Source organism: Equus caballus, chromosome 1, assembly GCF_041296265.1.
Source record: "Equus caballus isolate H_3958 breed thoroughbred chromosome 1, TB-T2T, whole genome shotgun sequence".
In the NCBI taxonomy this organism is placed as follows: Eukaryota; Metazoa; Chordata; class Mammalia; order Perissodactyla; family Equidae; genus Equus; species Equus caballus.
In genome coordinates this window covers 43,742,108-43,758,168 of record NC_091684.1, presented here as the reverse complement: position 1 = coordinate 43,758,168, position 16,061 = coordinate 43,742,108, and the positions used below count along the sequence as shown (strand labels likewise).

The window sequence follows — 16,061 nt, the reverse complement described above, 5'->3', positions numbered from 1 at the left end:
GTATTTAATAGGCTTTGGATGTCCATGACTCTTTATAGACTTCTTTTCATACTTCTTTCACCCTACCATTCCTGAAATTCCCTCCCATGGGCCTTCTTTCCCTACTTCTCTTCCATAGGTGTATATAAATGTTTCCATCAAAATAAACTAAGGCTCTTGTTAAAAATTCAGATTGCTGGGCTATCCCTTAAAATACCTGTGGGTGATGCTGCAAATCTGTGTTTTCACCATATTTCCCACATACATTATATGACATTGATGTTTGAGAAACACTGGCCTAAACATATGCCTTGAGCCTGTCCATTAATTTTTATGAAATCCATGGCCAGATTTTGGGATTTCTAGGGATACCTTGTTTTTTCTATTTTATTTTTTTCGCATGATGTTGAGACTTAACCTGTCTGGCTTTGCTAATGGGCATGTGGATGGATTTGTCTTTGCTTTGCAGACTCAGCTTGGGTGAAAAACACAGCTGCCAGAGGTAGACATTACTGTTTTATCAACTTATAGTCCTTTTGAATTGATAAGGAGAAGTATAGAATACAGAGGAAAATTCTAAATAGGACTTTTAGGAAAGAATATTAGTGTGGTAGCTGTCTTCTCTTGTGTGCATGGCACATTTAGGGTTATAATTGAGAATCTGCGGGTGGGTCTACAAGCATAACATGTGATCAAGTTGGATGATGACACTACCAATACATGCATCTCAGACAAATTTATAATTGATCTTATTGTCATAGTTAAACAATTGTGCAGTGATTTACCTCAGTTGCAATTAACATGAAGAAGACATGACAGTGGTGTGGATGCAACATCCTCACCATCACTGACTCCACTCCCCCACACCCAAGCCACGCCTCTAATGACCATGAGTATTGATCTGCACGCTCCTCCAAAAACTGTGTGATTAATACAAAAAAATTACCTTCCAGGTTCAAAGAAGACCATTCTTAGATCAACGGTATGAAAATCACAGAACTTAAAGGGTGTATACTAAAAAGTTACAGTTCAGTTCTATTTGCAGGCGAAATGAAATTACTGGATGTGCTATAGTGACCTAGTATTTCTTCAAGTTGTTTTGTTGGCTCTATCTGAGAAAGTTAACTGGATTGAATTTCTAGTTTTTGTTAAAAAGGGGTTTCAATTCACCATCACTAGCCATATGATGTCAACGAGACAAAGGCAATCAGATTAAGGGAATCTTGATGTTGCAGCCAGTTTTAATTTGTGTACCATTCACGGCAGTGAGGAGCAAAGGGACACAGGAAGAATGTGTTCAACAGAGTTTTGGAAAGTTGAGTTTGTTGCAACCACATTGTTTTCTAAATCTATATTCTTTGTGTATATGAAGCTTCACAGAGGGATCAGGTGAATAAACCTTAGACTAATCCAGAGTTTGACTAGGGGTAGCCCAAAGAAGGAGTGTGTGATGGTGGTAGTGGTAGTGGTGGTGGTGGTAATGGTGCACAGAAAACTGCCAATTTGGGGATTTGTGTGGGTGTCTACATTTGCTTAACCATTCACACTGGATGGCCTAACATTATCCCTATTGAATTCTTTAAATTGATTTGTTGGATTAGTTTTATAGCAGATCATAATACATTATTTTATGAAGGACACGGGTTACAAGTATTTTCTACATTGTTATAGTGATATTCCACAATTGCACTACACAGTATTTCAATTCCAGTATGATCTATGAATTCTATTCTTGGAATGTTGCTTGGAATTAAACATCAACTAAGTTCAAAAGTAATTATTTTTTATTTCAACTCTATAAAGTATACAACAGGCACTCGGCAATTACAGCTGCAGGAAAAATACAGAGCAAATCAAAGCAGGTTAAGTTTATGAAAAAGTTTTTAATCTACATCAAAAGAGTGCAAGTGGTCAATGACCATTTGATGACAGTTGTTGCATTCTGACTAACAAAGGACTCTTTCATGTAGAACAAATTGTAAGAGGACAATCAAATAACCATAGCTGTAAGAATACAAAAGAACTGACCAATTGTAAAAACATCATACATTGAAATAAATTTGATAGATGATGCTTAAAGAAATGTCCCTTTACTCAGAAAGCCCAAACCTCTGAGTCATCGTCAAGGTCCCAGAGCTCTGTTGACGCAGGGGCAGATAGAGAAGAGGACTAACAACACACTTTCAATGTTTAGCTTTCTAGGTCTGTTGAAAATTTGCCTCATCCACGATTTGCATATACAAGAACTCAGAGAAAGCATCCTGTTTTGTTGAGTGCTGCACCAAGATTCTTTTTCATCATTGGTTTCATAACAAGGTGTAGTTAGCAGTCACTTTCTAATTTTTCTTTTCAGTTGGACCATTGTTAATGGAGTCAATAAAATGAGATATGTTAGAACTTGACTGCACTAATATTTAAACTGAATCTGCACAGCTTAGCAAAACAGGAATACCTGTATACAGACTGATAGTATGTCATATATTAATTTGACCTGCACGTACATTTATACATTTCACAGAAATGACGCTGTATCTCATTAACAGATACACAGCTCTGGTACATTTAACAGAAATAAGAGAACAACTTCATCATTTCTGTAATTCATCAATATTATATAATAAAGGCTTATAAATTGTTAGCAGAAAGAACTGTAAAACGCAGCAAGCTAAGAAAGGACAACATTTTGAGGTGTGTTTGTCTTTGTCATGCAGCATAACACCAAATTTGTTTTTTAATAGGATGCCATGAATTTAAGGCACTTGCAACAATGCCAGATAGCCGGGTCATGTTCTAAACTATGGGACAGATGAAAAACAGTACAGTTGACATAATTTCAATAATACTGACAATTATGACATTAATTCAAGTCTACTTGGACCTAAAAACATTATTCAATAGAAATAAAATGAAATAATAATGCTGTGAAACACTAAAAAAAGTTATAAGTACCACAAAATATCACACAAAAATATCTATTTACATAAATATTTGTTTGTGGTCCTAGTGTGAAAGAAAATGTTGTTATGGATAATGCACAGATCACCTCTACTGTATGAAATCAGTTCTAATATCCTTATTTTCAACATGGTAGCTGACTTCTTTAAATTTAAATTCACCATCAGTTCAGTCCTTTAGAAATGAAACAAGAAAAATTCAATAGTTGAATTTATATTATACATGTGTGATTCACATGCATATCCCATAATTTTAAGAAAAAATTATGACTTATAAAGAATATAATCAAAATAAGTTTATTTGAAATGTCACATGGATCTGATTCATATATTAACAACAAAGAAGGTACAAACTCAAAAATCACCTATAGCAATTTTCCAGAAATCATTTTCTCTAATGTATTTAATCTATCTCAAATATTATGATGTTTCTTTTCTTGGCAGTTTTCAGTTTTCCTGTGAGTCGAGACACACAGAAAGCCCTTATTTCCCATACTCAAAATATTAACAAGAAAGTCAGTTAACAAATCAAACAAGTTGGCACTATTCTAACTTACCCAGATGTCCTTTAGTGTAAAAAAAATAGAGGGGGCATGAAAAACTCAGAAATAAAGTGAGATGCACTTTATGAAGCTGACCATGAATTTTAGCCCTAGTGTCTTCATTAAGACAAGATTTAAATCCTTAAAATTCAATGTTGAAAATTAGATGAATGTTTTCTGTTAGTAATTCTTGGAAGATGTAGTTCACCTTTATTTTTTGGTGATTGCTTTAGACATCCTAATGTAATGTCACAGGTGAAATAAACAAAGATGCAGTAACAAGTGGGAGAAACAGCCTACAGTGACATTGTGCTGAATGCTACTTCTTCATTCTCCTTAGAACTTGTACCTGTGGTTGTCTTAGACTTGAACCATAATTCCAAAATCCACAGTAAGTGCTGATCTCTGAGGTTATTGAGATATTTGCAAAGTTGCAGGAGCAGATTCTCTGCCTTAATGACTAGTTAAATTTAATATTCTAGAAAATCTTTAGCATTCCTACACCATTCTATCTTTTAACAAAAATCATTGAACATTGACTATAGTGTTGAATTTATATATTTTTAAATCCCAATTAAGAGCAATATAAAACATCTGAATAGCATTCATAGCTGGATTTTAGGTTGAAATGTTTAATTTCATATTCTAAAATCTGCAGAAGAAACTGGATATCTTGGGGAATAGACTGATTTTGAGAAATTGTTTGTAAGGGAGGGAAAATTCCAATAACACAAGAATAACTGAAACATCTTAGGATCGAAGGTTTAATTTAACTTTATTCTAATTATATATACTATGTGCTTAGTAATTTTGTTCTCCCAATGTTTCTTAGATTATTATATTTTAATAAGATATATTCTAAAATAGTATGAAACATTCAAACAAAAATCATAATATGTGCCTTCCTGGATACAGTATAATGTTCTAGGTGGACATTTTTTTGCAGAAATGTTTACATTTGACTTTTAAGAAGACTCTTTACTAGAAAAAAGCAAATCTCTATTTAATATACCAAATTCACACAGTTCCAAATCAGGATGACAACTCGTAAGGTTATGCATTTGTCTAAGTAGGTATAATGCTATTTGTCCAGGAAAAGCTATCAAATGGCTCTGTTACTTATGACAGCTAATAATAGTCAACTGGCCTGTCAACAAAGAACTCAGTTTAAATTGCTGATCGTTTTTGCCACGTGAAAAAAGCAAATCAGTTTGACATTTTCAAATCTAGTCTTTGCTAGATAGCATGATGTTTCAGGATTGTAGTATTTCTGTTCTACTTAGCAAAAGTTTATTCTTAAGAAATCAGAATCCTGTTTTCCTCTCTACTCCCTTGTTATTTTCACATGCATGTGGACTCATATCATTCACGAAAAAGCAATCAACACCTGGCCAGGTTCTTGTCTTGTTTCCTGACCTCACATAAATAAGGTTTCTCATCTGATGAATCTTAATATCCTAATGATTTTGTGCTTTCATTTTTTCTTTTTTTTTTTTGTTTTTGTTTTTGATTTTTGGTTCAGGCCTAAGACAAGAAGCTAGTTCAAATAGGTTTTTAATCACCTTTCTCCCTTAACCCTAGACGATGTTGTAAGTGAAATCTGACAGGAGTTGCTTTGATAAATTTAGTGAAAATGCTTCAGTCTCTGGCTACACATGTAATGGTTAGAATTTGTGTTGTCTGTTCAGACACTGACATTTACAGATGAAAGATATACATAGCACCTATAGAGTTTGTTGTTTTTTGGATGGATCTTAATCCCTCTCCACCCCGCCCCACCGCCCACCCCAAGGGTTTATTTTTATAAAAGGGAATATTTTAAGCCTCAGTTTGAGGGCGTGTTAGTTAATAAATAAAAACCAATTGGCTGCTAGTCATTTATTTCCAGGACCATCTTTAAGCACAATATTTTTAAAAATATGAAATGGTTTGTGAATTGCTTATTTTCCCACTCTGTCATGCCAATTTATCAAAAAGAAACAAACAAATATCATGCATGTCATTTTTTTCAATCCTCTGTGAAAACGCATATGTCCCTGCTATGAGAGTTCGCAGCAGAACCCCTATAGCAGTTGTGCTTTTAACGTATCAATTTTTAAAATCTGTCAGAAAGGAAAGGTAACATTCAGTCTCGTCATCAGCACTGCTGGGAAATAAAATCATGAAACGTCTAGCACTGGTTTGACATGAACTCTGTGACCAACAGATGTGTGGTCCTCTTTTTACGGTATATACACCGGCTTGCAGTCATCGATCCTACAACCCTCACTTGAAGAAAGGGAAGAGCCCAGTTTTTGTACCATAGTAATCTGTCGTACCCAATATATTATTTTTTGATCTTCTTGATCATTCTAGCAAGGTACAGACTCTTTTACTAGATTGAAGTATTTCTTACAGTCTTTCAAATTATAATCGGAGCAAAGCAACATCATTGCAACAATAGAAAACATCTCTTTACTGGTGAAAGGCTTTGCTTCAGGACCACCATGTCAACTGCTATTTTTAGGTTCAAACAGAAAACATGTAAAGAGCACTATTGTCATCTAAGCAATAAGTCCTAATGCCACTGTAGTTACTGGAGCAGCATCGATCAAAGGCATCATGGTGACCCCGAGCACGAATCTTCTCTCTTTCCCTCAGGTTTGCTGGCAGCTGAGTCTCAGGAAAAGCTGTCTTCAGCAAGGCAGAAGCAGGTAAGAGAAATACATTAGAAGTCTATATCCCATCCTGAGTTGTCATCAGGTGGTGGTTCGTCATTGTCCTCAGGGAAACTGTCGAAATTGCTTGTGTCTGTGGGTGATGCAACCTGCAAACAAGAGAGAATGAACAGGGGCCTGGCCCACTAGTGTAGCAGTTAAGTTCACACACTCTACTTCGATGCCCAGGGTCCACTGGTTCGGATCCTGGGTATGGACATATGTACCACTTATCAAGCCATGCTGTGGAGGTATCCCACATAGAAGAAATACAATGCTGGAATGACTTACAACTAGGATATGCAACTATGTACTGGGGCTTTGGGGGGAAAAGGAAAAAAAGAGGAAGATTGGCAACAGATGTCAGCTCAGGGCCAAACTTGCTCACCAAAAAGCATACCTTTAAAAAACAAAAGCCAGAATGAATAGAATAAAAGTTCTGAATTTTTAGTAGACTTCCAAGCTAGATTTTTAAAAAGCATTTTTTATTCATTCCTTAGTCGATGAGTATTTTTGTGTGTCTCCTAGGTAGCAGGTTTTGTGCTTTGTATTGGGGCTTATAGTGGTAAGTAAAAATAGACACAGTTCTTGCCCTCGTGGAGTTTATACTCTAGTAAGGAGTAAATTGTGTGATTAAAACAAATAATCACAAAAATCTGTAGATGATTATAAAGTTTGGTCAGTGCTGTGAAGAAAAAATACAAGGTGCCATGAGAGCATAAAAGTGATCATAGAAAGCCCCTGAGAAAAAATATTATTTTAAACCTAAGAATCAAAGAGATCAAGAAAGCGAATATAGCACATGCAAAGGTCCTGGGGTGAGAGCAGGAGAGGTCCATGCTGTGAAGTAACCAAAAGAGGCCAATGTGGCTGCTCTGTAAGAAAGGAGGAGAGTGGAAGGAGAAACGGGCAGGAAGGAGTCAGGTTACACAGAGCCTTGTAGGCCATCTTAAGGATTTTGTGAGTTTATTCTCAATATAGTAAAAATTCATTTCAAAACTCAAGCAAAACTCTTGTAAATTTATTGGGCAAAGTCCAATCTGTACAATATTAGTAAAAATAGTGAAGAAACACACTTCAGTTTCCCTCATATTCTATAATACTTAGAACCACTTGCTTACACACACTTCTACATATATATATGTATGTATATATATATATATATATATATATATATATATACATCTCCCCCATTTAATATTACTACTGTATAAAAGGAGGCCCCTGATAAATTTAGGTTAGGATAATTTAGGCGTAATATTTACACCTCCAAGTTTCTTATTCTACTCTTGTTCTAAAAGCAAACCTTCATGAAGGCAATTTGCATCTGTAATGTGAGACATGGTAATGACGTTTTTGTTTTGTTTGTGAATAAACATTAACACAGAAATCAATCTTAGAAGCAGGGAAAATGTTTCTGTTTAAAGAGCAGTCTTGAGCAATTTTGAGTTCTCAGAAAAGAGAAGTATACAATTGAAAGGCTTGGGCCCACAAAGCAGCCCTCTCTGTCTTAGTTAAGATGCAGCACATTTTATTAGATAGATGCAGTATTAAATAAAAATATAAAAGCAATCAATTGAAATGTATTAGAAGTTAATGTAGTATAAACATTTAGTCCACTGGCTATTTAACAAAAAATCTAATGTGTTAAGAAGAGGGTTAAGAAAAGAGAATCTTTTCCTTTTAGAGCCTGATGAAAGGATACAGGAACACAGTTGTGCCTGGAAGAGCTTCAGAGTAATATGAGGGCAAGGGAGGGGGAGTAATATGGGGCATCAATGAACCAACATCGGCCAGGAATTGATAGCTGTTGAAACTGGTTGCTGGACTATTGACCAAAGCCATCCAGAAACCAAAGGGCAAGGGAACGCTTTGATGTAGACTATATGGGTTGAACTCTTGGGGACAGAGCAGGATAGAAGGTAAACTGGAATCACAAACAGAAGTTAACAATAGCACATTGGTCCTAATTCACCCAAGCTTACTCATGTACACACTAACGAAGAACTCATTGTATCGTCTATAGAGAGAACACGTATGTGCAGAAATTCAAAATATACATATTTTTGGTAGTAATTTAAGAATATGACTAAATCAAAATTGCTACTATATTCTTATTCTTGGGCAATGATGTATAAAGTTTTTATGTTACGGGAAAAAAAGAAACTGGTTGCTGGAGATTTATTATATTCCTCTGTCTACATCTATATATATGTAACACTGTTTTTAAGCTCGGATTTTAGAAGATGTCATTATTTTAATCTGATACTTCTCCTATAGTTGATTTAATCTGATCACAGGATAAAGCTTTAAAAATAACAGATCTTTGATGACTGACATAAGCTCCTGAACGTGTGTCACACAGTTACAAGCTGGAAAGCCTACTTACACTTGGTATTATCGGAGGCGTCAAGGTGCCTTTTCTTAAGCCTTCCCAATTAAAGCCCTCAAACCACCTAGGAAAGGAAAAAAAACAGGTAGTTAAAGGCATTTCACCTCAGCTAAAATTTTCTCATTGCAACATACATGACGTCGACGACTGATGGAAAGCGGTTAGGCAAAGATTTTCAATGTAACAAAAATGTTTTCTATTTAATTGCAGATTTCTTTTTTCCATTAGCTTGTTTTGTGGAATGTATATTTTCAAAAATTGTCAAAATTTTAAATACCAATTAGAAAGTAACTTTTTTATTCTAGTAATTTCAGTCATAATGTCTGGATGACCTTGTTCCTACACTATAATTTTAATTTAATAAATGTCATAATATGCTTGGCCCTGTGCCATACAGGATATTTTATTTTAAGGAGGTAGAAGCAGGGCATGAAAAGTCAGGACAGGAAATTATCTTTCCATCTTTGTCAAGGATTCAGTGGGCAGCCTTAGGTAATTAACCTTTTCACATCACTGTATTGGTCTCTACAAATCCCGTTCTTCTCTTTTTTCTCTTTTTTAATAGAATGAAGGTATTCTGTGTAGAGTTTTTCTGTGAAAATGAGGACCAAATAACAAGACGCGTTTTTTTGTTGGTTGGTTGGTTTTTGTTTTGTTTTTGTGTTTAAAAGATTTCACCATTAGTAAACGCTTACTCCAAATTCTTAGCAGACCTTTTACATATTCATAGGTATTTCGGCAAATAAGTTCCTCTGGTAGGGATGTGAATTTCCTGTGACCGTTAGAGAAACAGACTAACAGAGAAAAACCAGCTTTGTCTTAGCTTAGCTTTAGACTATCCGGTCAACATGGGTAAGGTCTGATATTTAAGATACTGCTACTATTTTTTTAAAAAGACTACACTCTGTAATTTTTTCTCCCTGTCATATCATCTAATCAGAGAATGGTTGGAAAAATATGTTTTAGTTTTGGTCTAGGAAATGAGGCACGATATGGCGGAGGATTTTTGTTTTTTAATATGGTAGAGAATAGAATCCCAGAATGAAAAATACCTATTTCCTCTTTGTGCCAGAGAAGAAAAACGCCAGTTAGTCTGAGTTGGGAGAAACTGAATTTGGTGCATCCGTTGTTTAGAATGCCACAGGGTCAGCTGTAGCTAAAGAAAGTCCCAGAGACACACCCAGAAAGGCCTTTAATAAAAAAGGCTAACTAGTCTCCATGGCTCCCTGGATGATCCCACAGGTTAATTGCATCGGTTATAAAACCACTAACTGAAAAAAAACAGCCCGGGAAAATGCTCGTCAGGTTTTCTGAACTCTCAAATCTAAAGCTTTAAGGAAAGAATACTTACTTGTGCTTTTGAATGTCTTTCACTCCATTTTTCAAATTCCCTAATCTTTCTGACGGGTTGTCCCTGAAAATAAAATAATAATTGATAAGGAATCTAATGTTTTTCACATTATAATCCTTTCAAAAATAATGTGGTTGAAATGCTCACCTGCATAGTTTTTTAATTAAATTAGCAGCATTTTTGGCAATCTTCTTTGGAAACTCTATCATATCAATCCCCCTCAGTATGATGTTATAGGTCTTCATAGGATCTGGGCCTGAGAAAGGCGGGCTGTAAGGATGAGAGACGTGAAAGGAGATATTACTTTTATTTTCTAAATAAGAAAACTTCAATTGTTAGAATGCCACAGATGACATCAATTCTTATTTTGGGGCTTATATTAGTAGTCACAATGGAATAAAACTTGATTAAAAGCAAAATGGCATGGAAAGTTTTCCAAGTAAATCTCTTAGCAAAACCATAAATGGGTCAAGTTTGTCTGCTGTTCCCCTCACTTCCTTTTAGTTTAGAAAGACAACAAAAATCATTTGTTAAAAATGACTTTTGTGGTTTTTTACAAGTGATGCATATTCAGTCCATGACGGTCATGCAATATATAAAACTTATGAAATTAGAAGAAAGTAAAAGTCATCCAACACCCAAAATATTAATAATTCACATTTTGATAAATGTAATTTCACACATTTCTCTATGAAGATGGACAGACACAGGATTATACTATACATGTTTTTTAAAATAAAAATATTCAATTTCATTTTACTTTAAGTTGACATGAGGAGTTCAACTGAAAGAAATGCTAAATTTCAAAGAATGTGCTTCTTCACCAACATTAACTCCTGAAGGATTTCTCTTAAATTAAGAAAAATTCTTAAAAACCTTGAATTTTCATTTTTTAATGATGTACTTCAACTGTAAAACATACTAAAGATTCCTTGTTGCGAATGATGAGAAATAAATATTAATAGTTATTCCTACCTTCTCCCTCCCACCTTAACTTTTGTTGGTTTTAGTATTGTTTAAAGATTGCCAAAGATTATAACATTTACAATGTGTTCAATAAACAAAGTGAAATTATTTAATTTAAATTCTACTTAATCAGATTTAAAGCTCATCACTAATTCTTTGACCAGTTTCTTTACTCCTTTGGGCTTTATTTTGATTCATCCCTTCATTGACTTGTTCATACAGTAGTGTTAGAACTGCTGTGCACACTTTATATGTTGTCTTTGTATTTTAAGAATAACTTACCTGGTATAAATTGTTTGGGCTCTAGTCTCTGTCTCCCTCAGAACTATGTAGTTCTTGATATATTACCTTTCGGCATTAAAGGTACTATGGAGAAGGCTGAGGCCAACTCGAACTCCAATCCTCCTCATTCCTAACACTATATCCAAGCTTTTGTGGCTTAGATCCTTATATGATTATTCCTTATCATTGAAGTTAGGAAATTGTACTAGGACAAATGGGGTGGTGTTAGTCTGAATCTGTTTCCCTGCAGTCACTACTGATCAAAAGGATACACTGAGTCACGTCTTTATGCCATGAATTTTGTATTATGTAGCCTAATATGTATATGGGATGAATATTCTGTTCATATACTTGATTGCTTTTTTCTATTTCCCTTGACTTCTATATCCTCTTTCTGTAATAATTTCTATATCCTTTTTTCTTTTCTATTATTTTTCTCAAATCTGTCTACTATTTCCTTGGCTGGGTTTTTAATTGCTATTATTCTATTTTCTGTGGCTTATAATATAACTTTCAGCTCTGTGGTATTCCTGAGCTCTGCTAGTTTACTTCTCTTATCATCTACAAACACTTGCAGATATCTCTAAGTTTACTTTTTAAAGAGCTCATGCTTTTAATAGTCTCAAAGAAACTGTAGATAATTTTTCTGAACTCTTCCCGTTTCTTTGATTTATTTCTCTTGTGTGTTATTTAGTTGCCTTTTACTCATGCATTTTTCAGCTGAAATGAACAGAAAACACCAACTCAAACTGATTAAAACCATAAGGACATTTATCTCGCATAATTGGCAGTCCAGAGGTAGGGCAAACTCTAGATCTGGTAGGATCAGTGGCTCAATGACACAGGTTCTTTCCAGGTTTTGTTCTACCATAGTCAGCGTTGGCTTCATCCTAAGGCTATTTCCCCTTATAGTTGAAAGATGACTACCAGTGCAAATAGGGACTTATATACATTCAATAACTGTTTATTGAGTGCCTACTACAGGCACTGAGAATTCTCTTCCACAAATATATATTAAAATTCTTCCTTAAATTGTCTTGGACCAGTTTAAATTGCGTGCCCAATCCAATCAATGGCAATCACCAGGGGAATGTCGTGTAACTGGAATAGGTGAATTGAGTTTAAACCTGAATCTGGAGATGAGTTCATCTTTTCCTGAGTCAAGTAGGGGCCTATGGAGTCTTGAACAAAACCAGTAAGTAAGAAAGGAATTTGTATATGTAGAAGGGGTCTGGGGTAAGAAATGGGTCTTATTGAGCCATTTCTGATTACTACTTATCCTCAAATGGGACTAGCTAGCCTGAAGAACAGAATAAGGAAGGTTGAAAGAAAGGAGGCAAGTGGAAAATTCAGCATCCTTCACTAGGATTTCTTGTCTTAGAAAATCTCTCACCAGATCATTCATTTCATTTGCCCTTAACTTTTGGTATTCAAAAAGCCCTACCACGTTCTCTGAAATCTTGCAATCACTGCTGCTCTCCCTTTTCTTTTTGCTCCCTTTCACTTTATTGGCCAACATTGTGGTAGAATTCGCCAGTGAAGTCATCTGGTCCTGGACTTTTGTTTGTTGGGAGGTTTTTGATTACTGGTTTCATCTCTTTACTAGTAATTGGTCTGTTCAGGTTTTTTATTCCTTCATGATTCAGTATCAATAGATTGCATGTTTCTAGAATTTCATCCATTTCTTCTAGATTTTCCAATTTGTTGACATATAATTGTTCATAGTAGTCTCTTATAATCCTTTGTATTTCTGTGGTATCAGTTGTAAGGTCTGCTCTTTCATTTCTGGTTTTATGTACTTGACTCCTCTTTTTCTTTTTCTTGGTGAATCTAGCTAAAGGTTTGTATTTGTTTACCTTTTCAAAGAACCAGCTCTTAGTTTCATTGATCTTTTCTGTTGTCTTTTTAGTTTCTATTTCATTTATTTGCACTCTCATCTTTGTTATTTCCTTCCTTCTGCTAACTTTGGGCCTGGTTTGCCCTTCTAGTTCCTTGAGGTGTGAAGCTAGGTTGTGTATTTGAGATAGTTCTTGTTTCTTGATGTAGGCATTTATCATTATGAACTTCCCTCTTAGAAGTGGTGTTGCTGCATCCCATAAGTTTCAGTATGTTAAATTTCCATTTTCATTTGTCTCAAGGTATTTTTTGATTTTCCTTTTTTTCTTATTTGACCCATTGGTTGTTCAGTACCATGTTGTTTAATCTCCAAGTATTTGTGAATCTTCCAGTTTTCTTCCTGTAATTGATTTCAATTTTAAACCACTGTGGTTGGAAAAACTGCTTGATATGACTTAAATCTTCTTAAATTTATTAAGACTTGTTTGTGGCCTAACATGTGATCTATTCTGGAGAATGTGCCATGTGCACTTGAGAAGAATGCGTATTCTGTTGCTTTTGAATAGAATGTTCTGTATATATCTGTTAAGTTCATCTGTGCCTAATGTGTCATTTGGTCTAATGTGTCATTTAAGGCTGATGTTTCCTTATTAATCTTCTGTCTGAATGATCTATCCATTGATGTAAATGAGGTATTAAATTGACCTACTATTATTGTATTGCTATACATTTCTCTCTTTAGGTCTGTTAATATTTGATTTATATATATATTTAGGTGCTCCTATGTTGGGCACATACTTATTTATAAATGTTATATTCTCATGTTGGATTGACCCCTTTATCACTATGTAATGACTTTCATTGTCTCTTATTATAGCCTTTGTCTTAAAGTCTATTTTTTCTTATATAAGTATGGCTACTTCAGCTTTCTTCTGATTTCCATTTTCATGGAATATCTTTGTCCATTTCTTCACTTTCAGTTTCTGTGTGTCCTTATAGCTGAAGTGAGTCTCTTGTAGGGCAGCATATTGATGGGTCTTGCTTTTTTGTTGTTTTTTTTTTTGTCTATTCAGCCACTCTATGTCTTTTGATTGATAATTTAGCCATTTACAATTAAATTAATTATTGATAGTTATGTACTTATTGCCATTTTGTTAATTGTCTCCTGTTTTGTAGTTCCTCTCTACTCCTTTCTTCTTTTCTTTTTCTCTTCTTTTGTGGTTTTAGTGGTATGCTTAGATGCCTTTTTCTTTATCTTTTCTATATCTACTATAGGTTTTTGCTTTGTGGTTATCATGAGGTTTACATAAAACAACTTACATTTGTAACAGTTTATTTATTTGTGAGGAAGACTGGCCCTGAGGTAACATCTATGCCAATCTTCTTCTACTTTATGTGGGATGCCACCCCAGTGTGGCTTGACGAGCAGTGCTAGATCCACACCCAGGATCTGAAACTGCAAACCTCAGGCCACCAAACCAGAATGGGCAAAGTTAACCACTAAACCACCAGGCTGGCCCCTGTAACAGTTTATTTAAAGCTGATAACTTAAGTTTGAGTGCATTCTGAAGCTCTACATGTTTTATTCGCCATCTCCCTACATTTTATGTTTTTCACGTCACATTTTATATCTTTTGATCTTGTATATCCCTTAACTAATTATTGTAGTCAAAGTTATTTTTACTACTTTTGTCTTTTAACCTTCATCCTAGCTTTACAAGTAATTAAAGTACTGTTTTTACTATACATTTCCCTTTACCAGTGGGATTTATACTTTCATATGTTTTCTTGTTACTAATTAGTACCCTTTCTTTTCAGCTTAAACAAGTCCCTTTAATATTTCTTGTAAGGATGGTTTAGTGGTGATGAACACCTTTAACTTTTGGTTGTCTGGAAAATTCTTTCTTTCTCCTTCAATTCTGAATGATAACTTTGCCAGGTAGAGTATTCTTGGTTAGCAATTTTTTCTTTCACCATTTTGAATATATCATATCACTACCATCTGGCCTGCACATTTTCTGCTGAAAAAAATGCTGATAGCCTTATGGGGAGGGGGTTCCCTTTTATATAACAAATTGTTTTTTTCTTGCTGCTTTTAAGATTCTTTCCTTGCCTTTAACTTTTGACGTTTTAATTATAATGTGTCTTAGTGTGAGTCTCTTCGGATTCCTCATTTGGAGCTCTGGGCTTCCTTGGATCTGGAAGTCTGTTGCCTTCCCTAGACTAGGGAAGTTTTCAACCATTTTTTCTTCAAATAAGTTTTCTGCCCCTTTCTCTCTCTTCTCCTTCTGGGACCCCTATGATGTGTAGGTTAGTCTGCTTGATATTGTCCCATAAGTCCCTTAAGCTATCTTCCCTTTTTTTCATTCTTTTTTTTCTTTTTGCTGCTCTGATTGGATGAGTTCCACAGCCCTGTCTTTGAGATCACTGATTCTTTCTTCTGTTTCTTCTAGTCTGCTGTTGAACCCCTATAGGGTATTTTCCAGTTCAGTCTTTGTATTCTTCAGCTCTATGACTTCTCTTTGGTACTTTCTTATGTTTTCTATCTTTTTATTGAGGTTCTCACTGTCTTCATCGATTCTTCTCCCATGTTTGGCAAACATCTTTATGACCATTGTTCTGAACTCTTTATTAGGTATAATTATTTTTCTCTGTTTCATTAAGGTATTTTCCTAAGATTTTATCTTGTTCTTTCATTTGGAACATATTCCTCTATTTCTTCATTTTACTTGGCTCTCTGTTGGTTTCTATGCATTAGATAGAATAGCCACCTTTCTGTCTTGAAGGACTGGCCTCATGTAGGAGATGAACCTTATTGTTTAACCCTGCCCTAGCTCCTGGTTGTCTCTCAAACCTTTGTAAGTGTCCAAGCAGGCTATTTTATTTTTAATAGCTTCCAGTAGCTAAGGGTGTGCCAAGATCTGTCAGCATCCCAAAGGGGAGGATCTCAGTTAACACCTAGATGCAGGCTGATTGGAAGTCAGACTCTCAGGCAGCAGCTTTTAAAGTATGCAGATATATACAGCCCAATGGGAACACAAGTGTAAGCCCTGTGGGCCACCA

General features: G+C 35.0%; 1 protein-coding gene across 6 annotated transcripts in view; it reads right to left on the bottom strand.

Moving 5' to 3' along the window:
• Window positions 1-1,745: 1,745 nt before the first annotated feature.
• Window positions 1,746-16,061, bottom strand: part of PRKG1 (protein kinase cGMP-dependent 1) — a 1,115,289-nt gene continuing 1,100,973 nt past the window's right edge. For all 6 annotated transcript variants that reach the window (XM_001917682.5, XM_070225075.1, XM_070225081.1 and 3 more), the window contains 4 exons: window positions 10,062-10,184; window positions 9,915-9,977; window positions 8,561-8,627; window positions 1,746-6,281 (listed from right to left, as the gene is read on the bottom strand). In XM_001917682.5, coding sequence (XP_001917717.1) covers window positions 6,183-6,281; window positions 8,561-8,627; window positions 9,915-9,977; window positions 10,062-10,184 — 352 coding nt within the window. In that variant the 3' untranslated portion in view covers window positions 1,746-6,182. The remainder of the gene's footprint in view (window positions 6,282-8,560; window positions 8,628-9,914; window positions 9,978-10,061; window positions 10,185-16,061) is intronic.